The sequence below is a fragment of the Sparus aurata genome, chromosome 15, assembly GCF_900880675.1.
Source record: "Sparus aurata chromosome 15, fSpaAur1.1, whole genome shotgun sequence".
Taxonomy (NCBI): Eukaryota; Metazoa; Chordata; class Actinopteri; order Spariformes; family Sparidae; genus Sparus; species Sparus aurata.
The window spans coordinates 2,380,477-2,395,179 of NC_044201.1; the positions used below are offsets into that span (position 1 = coordinate 2,380,477).

At 41.2% G+C, this 14,703-nt stretch overlaps 2 protein-coding genes across 2 annotated transcripts in view; one reads left to right on the forward strand and one right to left on the reverse strand.

Moving 5' to 3' along the window:
- The window catches only part of kcnk18 (potassium channel, subfamily K, member 18), a 30,569-nt gene extending 24,129 nt beyond the window's left edge, over nt 1-6,440 (reverse strand). The window contains exon 1 of the mRNA XM_030441748.1: nt 6,292-6,440. The gene's annotated coding sequence lies outside the window, so the exon portion shown is untranslated. The remainder of the gene's footprint in view (nt 1-6,291) is intronic.
- A 6,748-nt stretch (nt 6,441-13,188) lies between these two features.
- On the forward strand, nt 13,189-14,418 carry LOC115596777 (uncharacterized). The gene is made up of 3 exons (XM_030442185.1): nt 13,189-13,481; nt 13,593-14,063; nt 14,398-14,418. The coding sequence occupies exons 1-3, from the start codon at nt 13,236-13,238 to the stop codon at nt 14,416-14,418; spliced, it is 738 nt and encodes a 245-aa protein (XP_030298045.1). The 5' UTR covers nt 13,189-13,235.
- The last annotated feature ends 285 nt before the right edge of the window (nt 14,419-14,703 follow it).

A 14,703-nucleotide genomic window follows, 5' to 3' on the forward strand; every position in this document is an offset into this window, starting at 1 on the left:
TATTGAAGGTATTGTAATGAAGAGGTGAACAGGGTCGATGAATGAGATTATCTGATCATTAACATAGAGACATGTCCTATTAATAACTTGGGTTGCAGTCAGAGTTGTTGATAAAATCTGTAGCATATTTTGGGAGGGCAATAATGAATAATGACCATACTTGGTGTACAACAGGCATACTACAGCATAGGAGGTCTAGGGAATGTTGGCTTCTCTCTAAAAAGCACCCCTTAAAAAGCTCTTATGTCTGCTCAGCATCAGTGACATAAACATTTTGGCGGGCATTCTGGTTAAAATAAACACCCATCCAAAAGTCACAGTGCTGGGGCCTCTTCACATTAACAGCAACCCCATACCAAAGCAAACAGTCAGAGAAGAAACACAGTGATGTTGTCCCTGGCCCTGGACATTATGTCTTGGACAAAGATTTAAAAGAAAACCATGTCAGCTGTGTTTGTGTTAATGTAACTTATTTTGGGATGAACTTGGAGGAAACCTTTCTTAGGCTTGCTGAATCACTGTCTGCTGTTTATATTTGAGGTTCACAATATGAAAGTTTCAGCATGACACATGATGACAATAAGATTGTTTGTCATAGCACACTATGGGTGCAGGGGTGGTGGAATTTTTCATATTAAAACACAATGAATAAGTGTTTCTAATCAAAACTCCCGCAGTTTTTGAGTGTAACACCACACAAATCCCAGGTGTGTTAAAGTTTGTCAGACATAATGTAGGTGCTGACGACAACAGAACCCATGACATCATGACATTGTGATGTGTTGAAAACTTGTTGAAGTAAACATGTATGTAACGCTGTGATCCTCCCCTCTCACTGAAGTTACACAGAAGACAAGAAACAGAGACGCGATTCACCCCATTACAAGGCACTGTACCACCAACATGACTCCTACTATTCTAGCCACTATCTATCGACCACCCAAGCCGAAAAATGCCATCCTACAGGAATTCTCTGCCTTCCTAACAACCCTATGCTCTGTGTCCCCAAACTTAATATTGCTAGGTGATTTTAATATCCACTGGGATAGCATCAACAATGTTTTTACAAAGGACCTTACCTCATGCCTTGACAGCTTTGGACGACAGCAACATATTGACACACTTCTGGTGTTGTTCCATCATCACTAAAGACTGCTGCAATTACTCCAATTATCAAGAAACCTGGTGTAGACCCAAATGATTTGAACAACTTTCGTCCTATCTCAAACTTGCCATTTATCTCCAAAATACTCGAAAGAATTGTTGCAGCTCAACTAAACACCCATCTGTCTCATTACAACCTTTTTGAACAATTTCAGTCTGGCTTTCGTGCCCATCATAGCACTAAGACTGCCCTCGTGAAAATCACAAATGACCTTTTGATGGCACCTGACTCTGGTTTACTCTGCATCCTGGTTCTCCTCGGCCTCAGCGCAGCCTTCGACACTGTCTGTCATGACATCCTCCTGGACAGGCTGGCCTTCATTGGAATCACTGACATCCCTCTGGCTTGGCAGAAATCCTATCTCACTGGTCGCACACAATTGTCCAACTCAAGAACCTAAGATCTTCCTCCTCTCCTGTCTCCAGCGGTGTTCCCCAGGGCTCTGTCTTTGGCCCCCTCCTGTTCACTATTTACCTTCTGCCCCTTGGACACATTCTCAGGAAATTCCATATTCAATTCCACTGCTAGCGATACACAGCTTTATATCTCCACCAAGCCTACTTCCACAACCACAGCTCTATCCAACTGCCTACTGGAGATAAATCATGGTTCTCACTCAACTTCCTTAAACTGAACAGTGACAAAACCGAGGTCCTCCTCGCTGGCACCAGATCCACCCTGGCAAAGCACAACCCCTTCTCCATGTCCATCGACATTCCACTGTCCTACTATCACCCCAGGTAAGGAGCCTGGGTGTCATCCTGGACGGCACCTTAACCTTTGAAGCCTACATCAATAATGTTACCCAGTCGGCATACTTCCATCTACGCAGCATCAACCGCCTCCGTCCCTCACTCACACCAGCCTGCACTGCTATTCTAGCAAACACCCTGGTTACATCTTGTCTGGACTACTGTAATTCTCTCCTCCATGGTCTTCCTCAGAAATCACTCCTCCTACTGGTCCAGAACGCCGCTGCTTGTATCATCACCAGAACTCCCTTTGCTGAACACATCACTCCAGCCCTGCAGCAACTCCATTGGCTCCCTATCAAATCCCGCATTGATTTCAAGATTCTACTTTTCACTTTCAAGATCCTTCATAACCTGGCACCATCATACCTCGCTGAACTGATCCATATCCACACACCCTCCCGCACTCTCCAATCCTCCTCTACCATCCAGCTCTTTACCCCATCTGCCAACCTAACCACCATGGGTTCAAGAGCTTTCAGCCGATCTGCCCCCAGCCTCTGGAACTCTCTCCCACTAGACATTTGCACTTCTGACACTGTCTCCACTTTTAAATCTAGCCTGAAAACACACGTATTCCGCGTGGCTTACTCTATATCAGCCTAATCATATAATCACACTCCTGCCTATTCTCTATTCAACTCTATTGCACTATTCTTACCCAGGAAACTCAACTCTGCCTAACTCGGCCTGGTTGACTTCCTGTATGGTGAGGACTGCTGAGTCTAATTCTGTACTGAGCCGGTGCCATGTAATTGCATCCTCTTACTTATCTATTTTTATTTATTGTCCCCTGTTTTCTTGTTGTACTGTTGTTGTTATGTGTGGTGTCCTAGAGTTCTTTGAAAGGCAGTTTCAAATGAAATGCATTATTATTATTATTATTATTATTATTATTATTATTATGACTGAAGCTGGTAGTTTGAGGTAGAAAAGTTACTTCATGTTGCTTTAAAGAATGGTAACATTTTAAAAATTTTCATCAGCAACCTTTTTTCCATGACTTAGGATGCATGATATTTTCCCCCAATCGTACATCTAGTTTGTCTAGACTTTTGTCTAGTTTGTCGGTGCCTGTCCTGTGCAGGGGGTGGTCTCTCACTGCGCTTCACACACACGTCCACAAAGACAAACAAACAGATACCTGCTCCGAGTGGCAATGAAGGAGAAAGCCAAATGTCCAAAAGTGTGGTTATATATTAGCTCATTGCCACAGAGCAACAAGTCTTTTGCATGTAAGGGCGGGAACATGAGCAATCTTTCAAAACATCACATACAGATGGAGACAGGCACAGCTTGACAGCCTAGCTCGTAGTTCCTCTCCCATTTCCCCATCTTCGTCAGATCTGTTATGCTAGCAGGAGTTGATTAACATGTAATAACTTTTCTTTGACTAAAACTGGACTTAAATGTTTTGCGTTGTCTTGGACTTGAACTATGAAGGTAAAAATTATGAAAATGTGACTCAAAGTAATGAGATATTGATGAAGGTTCCCAGTCATCGAGGTCATGGTAATTCTAAGTGCTGTATTGTAGGCAGCTGTACGTGTTATGGAACAACCATGTTTGAACAGAGGAGTTGGCCAAAGACATTATTTATCACGCACCTACAATGCTGTACTGAGTTCTCTCACCATTCACACCTGGGCTCAGCTAGTCTTATGAAGGCCAGTTGGCTCAAAAACCCATACGTCTCCTTAATGACTCTGTGAGGACATTCCCACACAAAGTTTGAACGCATGCAACTCTCCTCCATTTAGTTAGAACTGAAGAAGCCTCTTGAATGAGAAGTGAAACGTCTTCAGGAAACTGAAACACGTCCAGTTGACTATGATACAGCACTTAAAACTATTAAGCATTTTCGATTTGTCACCTGGACAGGCTGCCCAACACTGTGACTGCCATGTTGTTTGACTTCTCCAGTGCTTTAGAAATCATCTGTTTGTCTTTGCTTTGCTCCTTTGCTCTTCAACCTCTACACTGTGGACCAAGGAGCTAACTGGATCTAAGAAGGACCAAGGAGCCAGTGACCATTGTTTCCATACAGGACATGTCTCTATATGTTAAAAAGTCACTAAGTTAACTGTTAAAATATGTTTGTCTTTTATTTCCACAAATGATAGTAGTAGCTTTTGTTTTGACCCCTGCAAATATAGTAGAAACAGGAAGTAGAAACAGTACGATGGTATTTGATGCAAAATATGGAAAGGTAACACTAAAGAATTATTGCTTCTTGATAGAAACTACAATTCGGATTCAATGATAATTTCAGTTGTAATGATGACTTTAAAACTCAATGGTAAACTCTTGATTCATTTCAGTATCATCGTTTTATGATAATTTTGTCATATACCTCAAAATTTAGATCTACTGTATACAGTATGTTATACAATAATGAAATGAGTGGAGCCCAGTAACAGCAGCAAAGTTCACAAAGAAAGTTTACAAGGAAAACATTTAATTATAAGTGTGATGCAACTGCAATGAATGTTATACTCCCTTATTTGTACTTCTTGTCATATCCAGAGTAAGACAGGAAGCAATGCTCAGTTATCATTTCAAGGTTGGCCACATTGCATTCATGAAGCCTAGACAATCAACTGCCATCCCTTTATGTACCATCTTTACGATGGCACCATCTGTTTTATTATATACAAGTTTTTTATGTTCATATCAAATGATATTTAGTTTGAAATATGACCTTTATTTTGCAAATGCAAGCTAACTTGCAGCTTATGGTAGCAAGCATGTTGAATGTATAGCAGATAATTACAGCTAATATTTACCTATAGTACTTCTTCCCTTTTAATAGATGACAAGTATAGTGCTTACCATGGTTGAATAAGATAAGATAAGATAAGATAAGATGTTCCTTCATTGATCCCCCCATTCACAGTAATGTAGATAGCAGTACAAATGGAAATAAGTAACAAAGAATAAAATAAAAATTTGAATAAAAATATAACAAAAACTTCTAAACAAGAATAAACATCCTATATACAGTAACTGTCCTTCTGTGTACGTGACGTGTGCAATATATGATAAATGTGAACTAAATATGACAGTGCAAACGTGCAATGTGCAGGTTTCCTGAGATATTAAATAACTATATATCAGGAAACCCTGTACACTGCACATTTGCACAGTAAAATAAGATTTCCATCAATCCCATTTGGACACAGAGGGCGTTGATAGCATTATGCTTCATATCACATCCTAAAGCCATTAGCACAATCTAATTCCAAGTCATAAGGCGATGGCTTCCCTTCAGTTAGGCAGACACTTTCCAATGATAAAGTTTGGTCTCCGTACCACTCAAAGCCTGGGTTTTGCCTTAGATTATCTAATTTTGATTAAATCTTAGAAACAGATTAACTAGTGTAAAATGTGAAAAGTACACCTAACAAAACTGATGTTGTGAAAATGTGTTAATGTGTAATGTATGTAATTTTATACGGGCAAAAATAATATTTTGACATTGTTGTTGTGTGGTAAATATTTAGGACTGACTGCCATTTTCTCAATGTGAAACTTTTGACAGAAGAAACAGACAGGACATGAACTTTCACACACAACTAAGGTCCTTCATTCATGTCATTGATATACATTTGAAAACAGACATCAGTCTATATTATTCATTATTAAAAATAGAGACATTGTGATGGGATCAAACCAGCTGCAGTGCCCATCAACATATTCCTGTTCTTACCAGTTACCACTTATGACAATATTACATGACCCCACTCATTTTTATCTCAATTACACATCTCTAAAGCACCCTTTCCAGCGTCTTGCACAGTTGTGCTGTTATTGTGGTGACATAATCTGTCCACAGGCAGACAGACAGACAGACAGACAAGGTGAAACAATACCAGCTACACTGGAGTGGATAGAAAAGATTGGAAGTAGTTTACAATTATCTAAAAAGAAAAACATGGGCAAGGAACATAAAGTGGGGGACAGATGGTCAATTTTCTACCTCCTTACTACCCACACCTTTGCTTGGCTTGGACGACACCTGTCTTCGAACAAGGCCTTCATTAGGTTTTCAACAACACAACTGTGACGTTTATGACTGAATCTTGCATGGTTGTCAGGCTATCACATTGACAAAACACACCTGGCAAATACGCACAGTGGCTTCTGTGTTAGTTCCTGTTACAACAGTACCACATTTTACCATGATGACACACAAAGACTGACAAAGTGAAACCATTCTGACAAAGTGAAACCATTACTGCTGCTGGTAATGAAGTCAATATTAATATGAATTAATACTGATCATGTTATAGAGACAGTATACACATGACTAAATCAGAAACCCATGACAAAATGAGTGTTTGTTAAAGTGTCTGTTCAAAGTAATTCACTTACAGTAATTCATACACTGATGGTGGCAGGATGTTGTGGCTTGGTGGCAGCAAGGTTAGATTCCAGAGGTGCAGATCAAACTGCAGGCTGAGCAGAGAGACGCTGGAGGATTTAACTTGATGGACAATCTGGCACTGGAGTGGTAAAGAGACCAGGTTCATGTAGAGGCAGGTTAAGTGTCTGATGCTGAACAGGTGCATCTTTCTGCTTCGGCAGGAACCCGGTAAGCCACTCCCATGAACACAGACACACTGAGGGGAGGAGCAAGTGAGGGAAAAGTAAGGAGGAAATAGGTAGGGAGAAAACAACTAGAATAACAAGAACAAAACAAGCTGCCACTGCACACAATGTGACAATGACCAGCTTTTAGAATGTATTATTTTGACACTGTGCTTCATAAAAGAAATGCTCTTTTGGCTTCCCAGTTGTTAGATTGGTTTACTTCTCTGCTTGATTCTCCATGTGTGTGTTAATGTTTCCCAAGCTATTTACACCAGAGTGGGGTGTGACAATAACAATTTCTGATAATACTATACAGAGCCTGACACCAGCCATTATGTGAAATCTGCGATGTCAGGGCAACAGCCACTGTGGCTATTCTTCTGAGAGGCATCCCAGACCAAAACAGGAATACACCAGTTAATATTCTCTGTAATGTAAGTATTCATTGATTTTATAGCAAGCTAAACATATTAAGAGCATCCCATTTCACCTAAATTGCATTCACGTTTCTCTCACTTGCATCTTTACCTTGCGTCTTACTCCCTCCTTGTGAGGATTCAGGGAGGGATGCAAGGAAACCACGGGAGGAGAGAAGACAGGACATTTGTTTTCAGACAAGTGAGACCTCCTTTCCTCTGCAGCGCCACATGAAGCAACGTCTGTTTTTGATGACGGCTGCAGCTGATCACAGCTGGATCAGCTGTCAAGTAGCTTAAACAGCTGCAGGGACGTCAGATGAGTTGATGACAAAATGCCTTTCTATATATCGTTAATAATAACACAGAAGTAAAAGTTGGCTGCATCTCTGCTAACACAGAGATGCACTTGTATTTTTAAGCTACATGTTTTAGGGAGAACTGGAATGATGTAACATATGAAACACGATGCTCAGGGATGATCAGCCTCACTTGTTTAAAACAGACCATGAAAGGAGAAATGTAGCAGGACATAGGACACAGCACCCACATGCCCTCCTGCTCATTTCTGGGGACTTTCAGCAAGCCTCTCTATCCTCCACTCTGCCTACATCCACCCTGTGTGTCCACACCAGAAACAATAAATACTGGATTTATTATATGCCAACACATGAGAAGATCTGATCACAAACTGCTTCATCATCCTGCCTGTGTACAAGGTAACCAGCTGTTACCCACACAGTGATAAGAACAAGACTGAAGCTGCTCTGAAAGGCTGTTACGTGTAGGAAAAACTTTATGATCTTCATGGAGAGGACACTATTAATATAATAATACAAATAAAATTATAGGTCTCAAAATCATGGAAAAACAAGCACTTCTCTCTGCTGTGAAATGCTGGGGGCGTGTCAGTGAGAGGCACTGGAACCATGCCCACACGCGGGAGGGGAGCCGCCTCGTGTACTTAGTTTCCATACTTCTTTCATACAGTTACTTTTCTGATGGTTACTTTATTACCACAAGCTCCCCAATTACTCTTTCTGCCCAATTTTTATCCATTGTGAGGGATAATACCAGCTTTTGGAGAAGCTTTAGTTATGAAATAACTGAATCATGTATGTTGCATGCGCACAGAAAATGATAACTCACATATTGACTCTGTCTGAGCTAGCTGCTCCCGTCTCTCTCTGTATAAAAGCAACTAACGTCCGTGAAAAAAAAAAAATCATTTCAGGTGTCCCTCGGTCCATGTTTTACATTACACACAAACATAAAACCCCAGTCTACATATAATTCCTTGTCATAGCTATATTGGTGCACATAAAATATTACCTGTGGATTATCATTGTGCTGTCAGATGGACTCCGCTCAGGGAATGAGGCCAAACCATGTCATGATTAAATGCAATAACATTTGCTAACATTACATGGGCATGACAGGATGCACGATGTAACATCACTTTCAGGATTTGCACCTTCAGCAAAATGCATTTCATTGCCCAAATGTACAATATTTGTAACATGGGCACACCTTGCACCCTCTGGCGGGCACACAATGCCGGTGGCCATGATGGTGGCACCCGCTATCGGCGTGGCAGAGACAGTCACAGGCGGGCACATAATGCCGGTGGCCATGATGGTGGCACCCGATATCGGCGTGGCAGAGACAGTCACAGGCGGGCACATAATGCCGGTGGCCATGATGGTGGCACCTGCTGTTGGCAGGACGGGAGGATGCAAGCCGAGGACGGACAGCGGAGCCGCTACTGTACGCCGTTAATGCAATTTGGGTGGTAGAGGATCTGTTTTGGCTCGCTGTTGCCATGTCTTTCATTTTTTATTCACTTGCACATACCTTGAAAGGCTCCCTGGGTGCTTTAGTTCAATGTGCCATTTGACGTTTGCGGTACAACAAAAATAAAATAATAAATAAATAGATAGTTCAGACAGTGGCTTCAGGGAAAAACTTTACATTATGACAAAAAAAGTAATACCTTAGTATTACTTTTTTTGTTATTTAACAAAATCAGAGATTTAAGCAAAGAGCTCAGTTCCAGGAGAAAAGGAGCAAATTCTGCTGCAAACTATGTAAGAGATGCTATCCGAGACTCGAGAGCAAGTGGAAAAACCACCGAACGCGGCCCTGATTTCTGACCCGCCCATAAATCCTGAACACTGAAATTTTGAAACACAGTTTGTGAGCCTAGCTCCAAAATTAAATTCTAAATGGTTGAATGGCTTTTTACATGTTTTAAGAAAATACATTTATGGGTTAGGGTTGGGGTTAGGGTTTAATGTGTTTAGAAGAAAATGGCTGAATTTGCTTTACACAAACTTTAAGCAAATAAAATCAAATCTGATCCTGCTCTTTTTGCTCATTTTGTCTTATCTCTGTGTTTTATATTTCTTTTTTACTGCTCTTTGCGTTGGTATTGTATTTTGTGGCATCAGAGGCCTCACAAAATGGAATACCAATGCAAAGGGCAGATTAATTAGATTAATTAAGATTTTTGCCAAAAAACATTATGCAAATACATGTGGGACTGACTCAGCTGCTCTGATTTTTAGTGAGCTTGTATGCTAACTCCGATGTCTAGCTCTGTCTTTATGGCTACTTGTTAGCAAAAGTGTCTTTCAAGTGACCAGGCAGTTTTAACGTTAGTTTGTGTTCATTACACTCTGAAGTGGTAGAATTGGTTTAGAGAAATAACATTACTCATGCTTCAGAAAGGCAGCATGGCGTTGCACCGGGTAATGATTAGCTGGTAACGCCGTCTACCACTATGTGAGGAATATTGTTTGTTACTCAGGCTATCTACTGTGATCTGTATGAGGCACTTGTCATTGTAATTAAGTTATATTGGTCAGGAAGAGAACAATCAGGGCTTTTTGTTGTTATTTTGAACGAGCTGTCCTGGTTATCTGGCATCCTCTGTTACCGTGGCAACAAACCTGCTTGTGCACGGCAGGCTCCTCTTTGGGGAGGGGCTTTGAAGGCAGGGCTGCAGCAGCAGAGAGGAAGAAGGAGGGACATGGGTGCTGCGCTCATCCAAATTTTCTGACTAAGTCCACTTTTTTCTCAAAACTACAGACTGGAACTTTAACTGAAGAAAACTCAATCATTGATTTGTTCAATGCATCTACTCAGTGTTTGAATGGGATTATAGTTGCCTGGTGATTTGGTTATATACATTTATGTGTCATCTGCATAAACCATGGTAACAAAAGTAGTTGTTTTCTAGAGGGAGCATCTCAATGTCAACTAATAGAGGCCCCAAAATGGAGCCCTGGGATACTCTGCATGTCTGTTCATCCCCTCACATGTGTAATTACCAACAGACACAAAGTAGTCTCCACCATTTAGATTTAAACCAATTTAGTGCTGTACCAGAGAGTCCAACTCAGTTTTCCAGTCGGTCCAGTAGTCTATTATGGTCGCTCAAATGCAGCACTGAGATCCAGTAATACTAACCTGGAATTTCCACTGGATATGTGTCCACTGCCTTACGTCTCCTCCATGCCAGCAGAGCTGATAGGTTTCACTCTAGTCTATGTGTTAATTTCCACCAGGTCCGCTGCACTGCATACATGCTCCGTCCCAGCTCCGGCTTGGTTGGTGGGGTTTTTGACTTATTTTGATTTGCATATACATATATGAACATATAAATGCATATGTAGCCCTGCCTAGATTAAAAGCATTTAAAAAAAAATAATGTTCTGTTCATAAGTTAATTTCATTATAATGCATTTATTTGTGATTAAGATGATTACATAAAAGCCATGTAAGTTCATATTCCATACAAAAGGTTAAAAACAACAATGGTTGATGATATTATATGTGAGAATGACATGTTAATAATTTATTTTGTTTACTACAGTGTATGGGCATCTGATGTACTCATTTTGTCACATATCCTTATTCCACCTGTCAGTCTGCTAGGTTTCCATGGTTATGGGGAACTATCATCCAATCAAACAGGCAAAGGGGGTGGGATATCCGGGACTCACAGGAAACAACAACCGAGAGACGGGACACACACGAGTTGGGAACGATACATGCCATGTAGCTGTGCTATAGTGCCGAGTATTTCCTTCATTTCCAGTGTTAAATGCAGAGTTTATCAGCGGAACAGGGTCATACTAAGGCGTACTGAAGGTAAATGTTGTTTATGTATGTTGTGGTAAATACGAACTGTTTTACTACTGTTTGTGATTATGAATGCTAACAGTGATGAGCGATTAGCTCGTGCTAACATGCTAGCAGTGATTTTACACATGTTTGAATGTAGTAGCCTAACGTTACTCACTGTGTTTAATGTGTGTTACTATGGTAAGCTATGTGAACTGGGAATGAGCTCACGGAAGTGCACAGAGACTATGAATATGAGTGATTTAGAGCCGTGTGTGTATGCTCGCCAGAGATCCAGACCAGAAGGGTATTGCACAAAAGTAGAATAAAGATATCCAGGATAATTGAGCAAGCGCGGCTTGATCTAGTCTGCTCGGCGCATCCTGGCTTAATTGGTTGCACGTTTGCCAAGCCAGGATGAAAAGGCGCGGCTATGTCAAGCCAGGTGTAGATAGTCAGGATAAGTGCGTGTTCACAGCATAAATAGACCTCGCAATCGCTCACAGAATCACCGATGGGAACGTGGATAAGAGTCGCGCTTCATATCTCACGGCTGCTGAACAACAGCTCCTGACGTGGTTCTATGAAGAGGTGAGACATTATAAGAAAAAAAGGCATTACCAGTGCTGTAATTAATGAGAGAAAACCTGGCAGACAATAGCGGACCGGCTTAATGCGTAAGTAGTTCAAAACTCTACAATTAATAAACCGTGCTCCACTGGAACTGTCACAATTAGGCTACAATTAAAGTACTAAAGGAGTTACTTTTAAAGTCCACTAATCAACTGTCGTACACTTTTCATGTTACTCAGGAAATGTAGAGTATGATTAAGTGCAAAAAATTATCCACGTGTGTTGTTTAATCTATTTTTCTCATGTTATGTTTTTATCTATTTTATCTTTCTCTCCTTCATAAAGAACAAACTTGTCTGGCTATAAAATGACCTGGCAGCAAGTTAAAATTAAATACAAGAACATTTTGCAGGCTGGTGACTTTAAAGTAGATAACAGAGAAGAAATGAGGTGAATAGATGTTGTGTCGCTGAATAAGACAACTTTGTATGTCTTTAACTTCACTTTATTTCTTAGTAACAAACGGCGTTGCCGCCACAGGGTAGTTGGAAGACTGTAGCCTATTCTTCTTCTACGCTGGACTCCTCGCCTTCTTCTCTTGTTACTCAAGTTACTACAACTCCTGTACTCATACTGCCACCTAGTGTTCAGGCTGAAACATTGAAACGTCACAATAGATTAGGTGTCTGCTGACATGTTGACTGTCTGTATAACTGCAGCAGTTAAATGGCACAGGGGGCGGCCCACCAAGCCAGGAAACGACCCCAGCGGAGGAGCTGGCACTCCATTTACAGTTTTTATCAATTGCTAAAACACTAAACCCTGTTGTCTGAACCAATTTCTCTGTTGCCTGAACCCACTGATTGAATCAATCACTCTTTTGGCAAAACCATGAGCACTTTTCACCTGTTTAGACACAACTTCCCAACACATTTTCATTGTGATGCACCTGTGCTGCATAATGGTGAGCACAGGTGGCAAAAGTCAAACACAATTAAAGCACGGGTGTCACCACTTGAACACAACAATTCAAAATTGATCACACTTGTGCCTAATGATGTGAGGGAATATATAAAGCCAGTTCAGAGAGCACTGGTTTGTGAGGCACTACAATGGATAGAAATCTAAGAGGAAGAGTTCGTGTGAGAGGAGGTCGAGGTGGTCGAGGTGGTCGAGGTGGTCAGCGAAGACAAAGAACAGTAATATCTGATGAAATCAGAGCTACTGTGATTGACCATGTTCTTGTCCATGGTATGAGCATGAGGGAGGCCGGACAAAGGGTACAACCAAACATCAGTAGATTCACTGTGTCCACCATAATCCGAAGATTTAGAGAAGAGAACAGGTAATTATCTTTTTTGACATTATAGTACAGTATGTAAATGTTGAGAGCAAATTAATGTATGACATATTACAGTATATACTGTACCACAGTATACTGTAAGTAAATATATGTTTCAGTACATCACTGTGCCAATGTACTGTAGTATTGCAATGGAGGGTTAGTCTAACTGTTTGTAGGCCTAGTATTCCATGTATATTTTTTGTAACTGCATGTTCTCTTTTTGTAGAATTGAAAGACTGCCACATGGGGGTGGGAGGACAGGTATGTTCTCCCCACACCAAGAGACCCTAATTGTTGATATGGTCCGTGAGGACAATGCCATTAAACTGCGTGAAATTCAGCAGAAGATCATTGAAGACCATGCAAATTTGGAGGGTATCAACAGTGTCAGCCTCACTACTGTTGGTCGTGTCCTCAAGCGCAACAGACTGCGCATGAAACAGCAGCACAGAGTGCCCTTTGATCGGAACTCAGACAGAGTCAAAGAGCAAAGATTCCAGTATGTACAGGTTGGTATATATCCAGACACATTCTATGTTGATTACTGTAAGTAGTGATTTACTGTAGTGGCCTAAATCACTTTTTCTGTATCACTTACAAAACTATATCTATTTCTACAGAGAGTTTTTCAACTGGATGCAATGGAAAGACCCCATGAATACATCTACATGGATGAAGCTGGGTTCAATCTCACCCAAAGGAGAAGGAGAGGCCGTAATGTGATTGGACATCGGGCAATTGTTGGTGTCCCTGGGCAGCGTGGTGGCAATGTCACATTATGTGCTGCCATCAGCAATCATGGGGTTGTCCACCATCATGCCAACCTGGGGCCCTACAATACTCACCAGCTCCTCATTTTCCTTAACAACATGCGAGATGCTCTGTTGGGGCAGCAGGATGAGCATCCCATGTATGTTGTTGTGTGGGACAATGTGAGCTTTCACAGAGCCCTCCAGGTAAGAGAGTGGTTCAATATGAACCAAGGCTTTATAAATCTTTGCCTCCCACCATACGCCCCTTTCCTGAACCCAATTGAGGAATTCTTCTCCTCATGGCGGTGGAAGGTCTACGACCGGCAACCTTACACCAGGGTAAATCTCCTCCAAGCCATGGAATTAGCCTGTGGTGACATAGGTGTGGAGGCATGCCAAGCCTGGATACAGCATGCCAGGGTTTTTTTCCCCCGTTGCCTGGCCAGGCAAAATGTGGCAAATGCATACGATTTCTGTTTGTTTTGTACAAGTGCTACGTGTACTGTAAATGCACAAGATTTTCGTTTTTTGTACTGTACAAGTGCTACATGTAAATGCACAAGATTTCTGTTTTTTGTCCTATTGTACAAGTGCTAAATGCACAGGTTTTTTGTTTTGCAACATGCATTCATCTTCATGTCCTGAGCATTGTGTTTTCTATTTTTCTATGTAGTGTTTAGTGACTGCTCAGTAGTGTTTTTAATTTTGATTGACTTGGGGCACGATTTGACAACAAAGTTCAGTTTTGGGCACAGACTGAACTGTTTTGAAGTGAAAGTTTGGTTTTGCAAGAAGAGTCTGAGGTTTTGTGAATGTAGCTTGAAAATTGGGGTTTGTGTTCACAGTTTAGGTAAAGGAGAGAAGCTTTCAAGAAATGTGTCTTAGCAATCGAGAAAAACTGTAAATAAAGGGAGGCCAGTGATGGAGGGGGTCCAGGGAGGGACAGTAACCGACTCTGTCCCAGCCACAGAAACTGTCT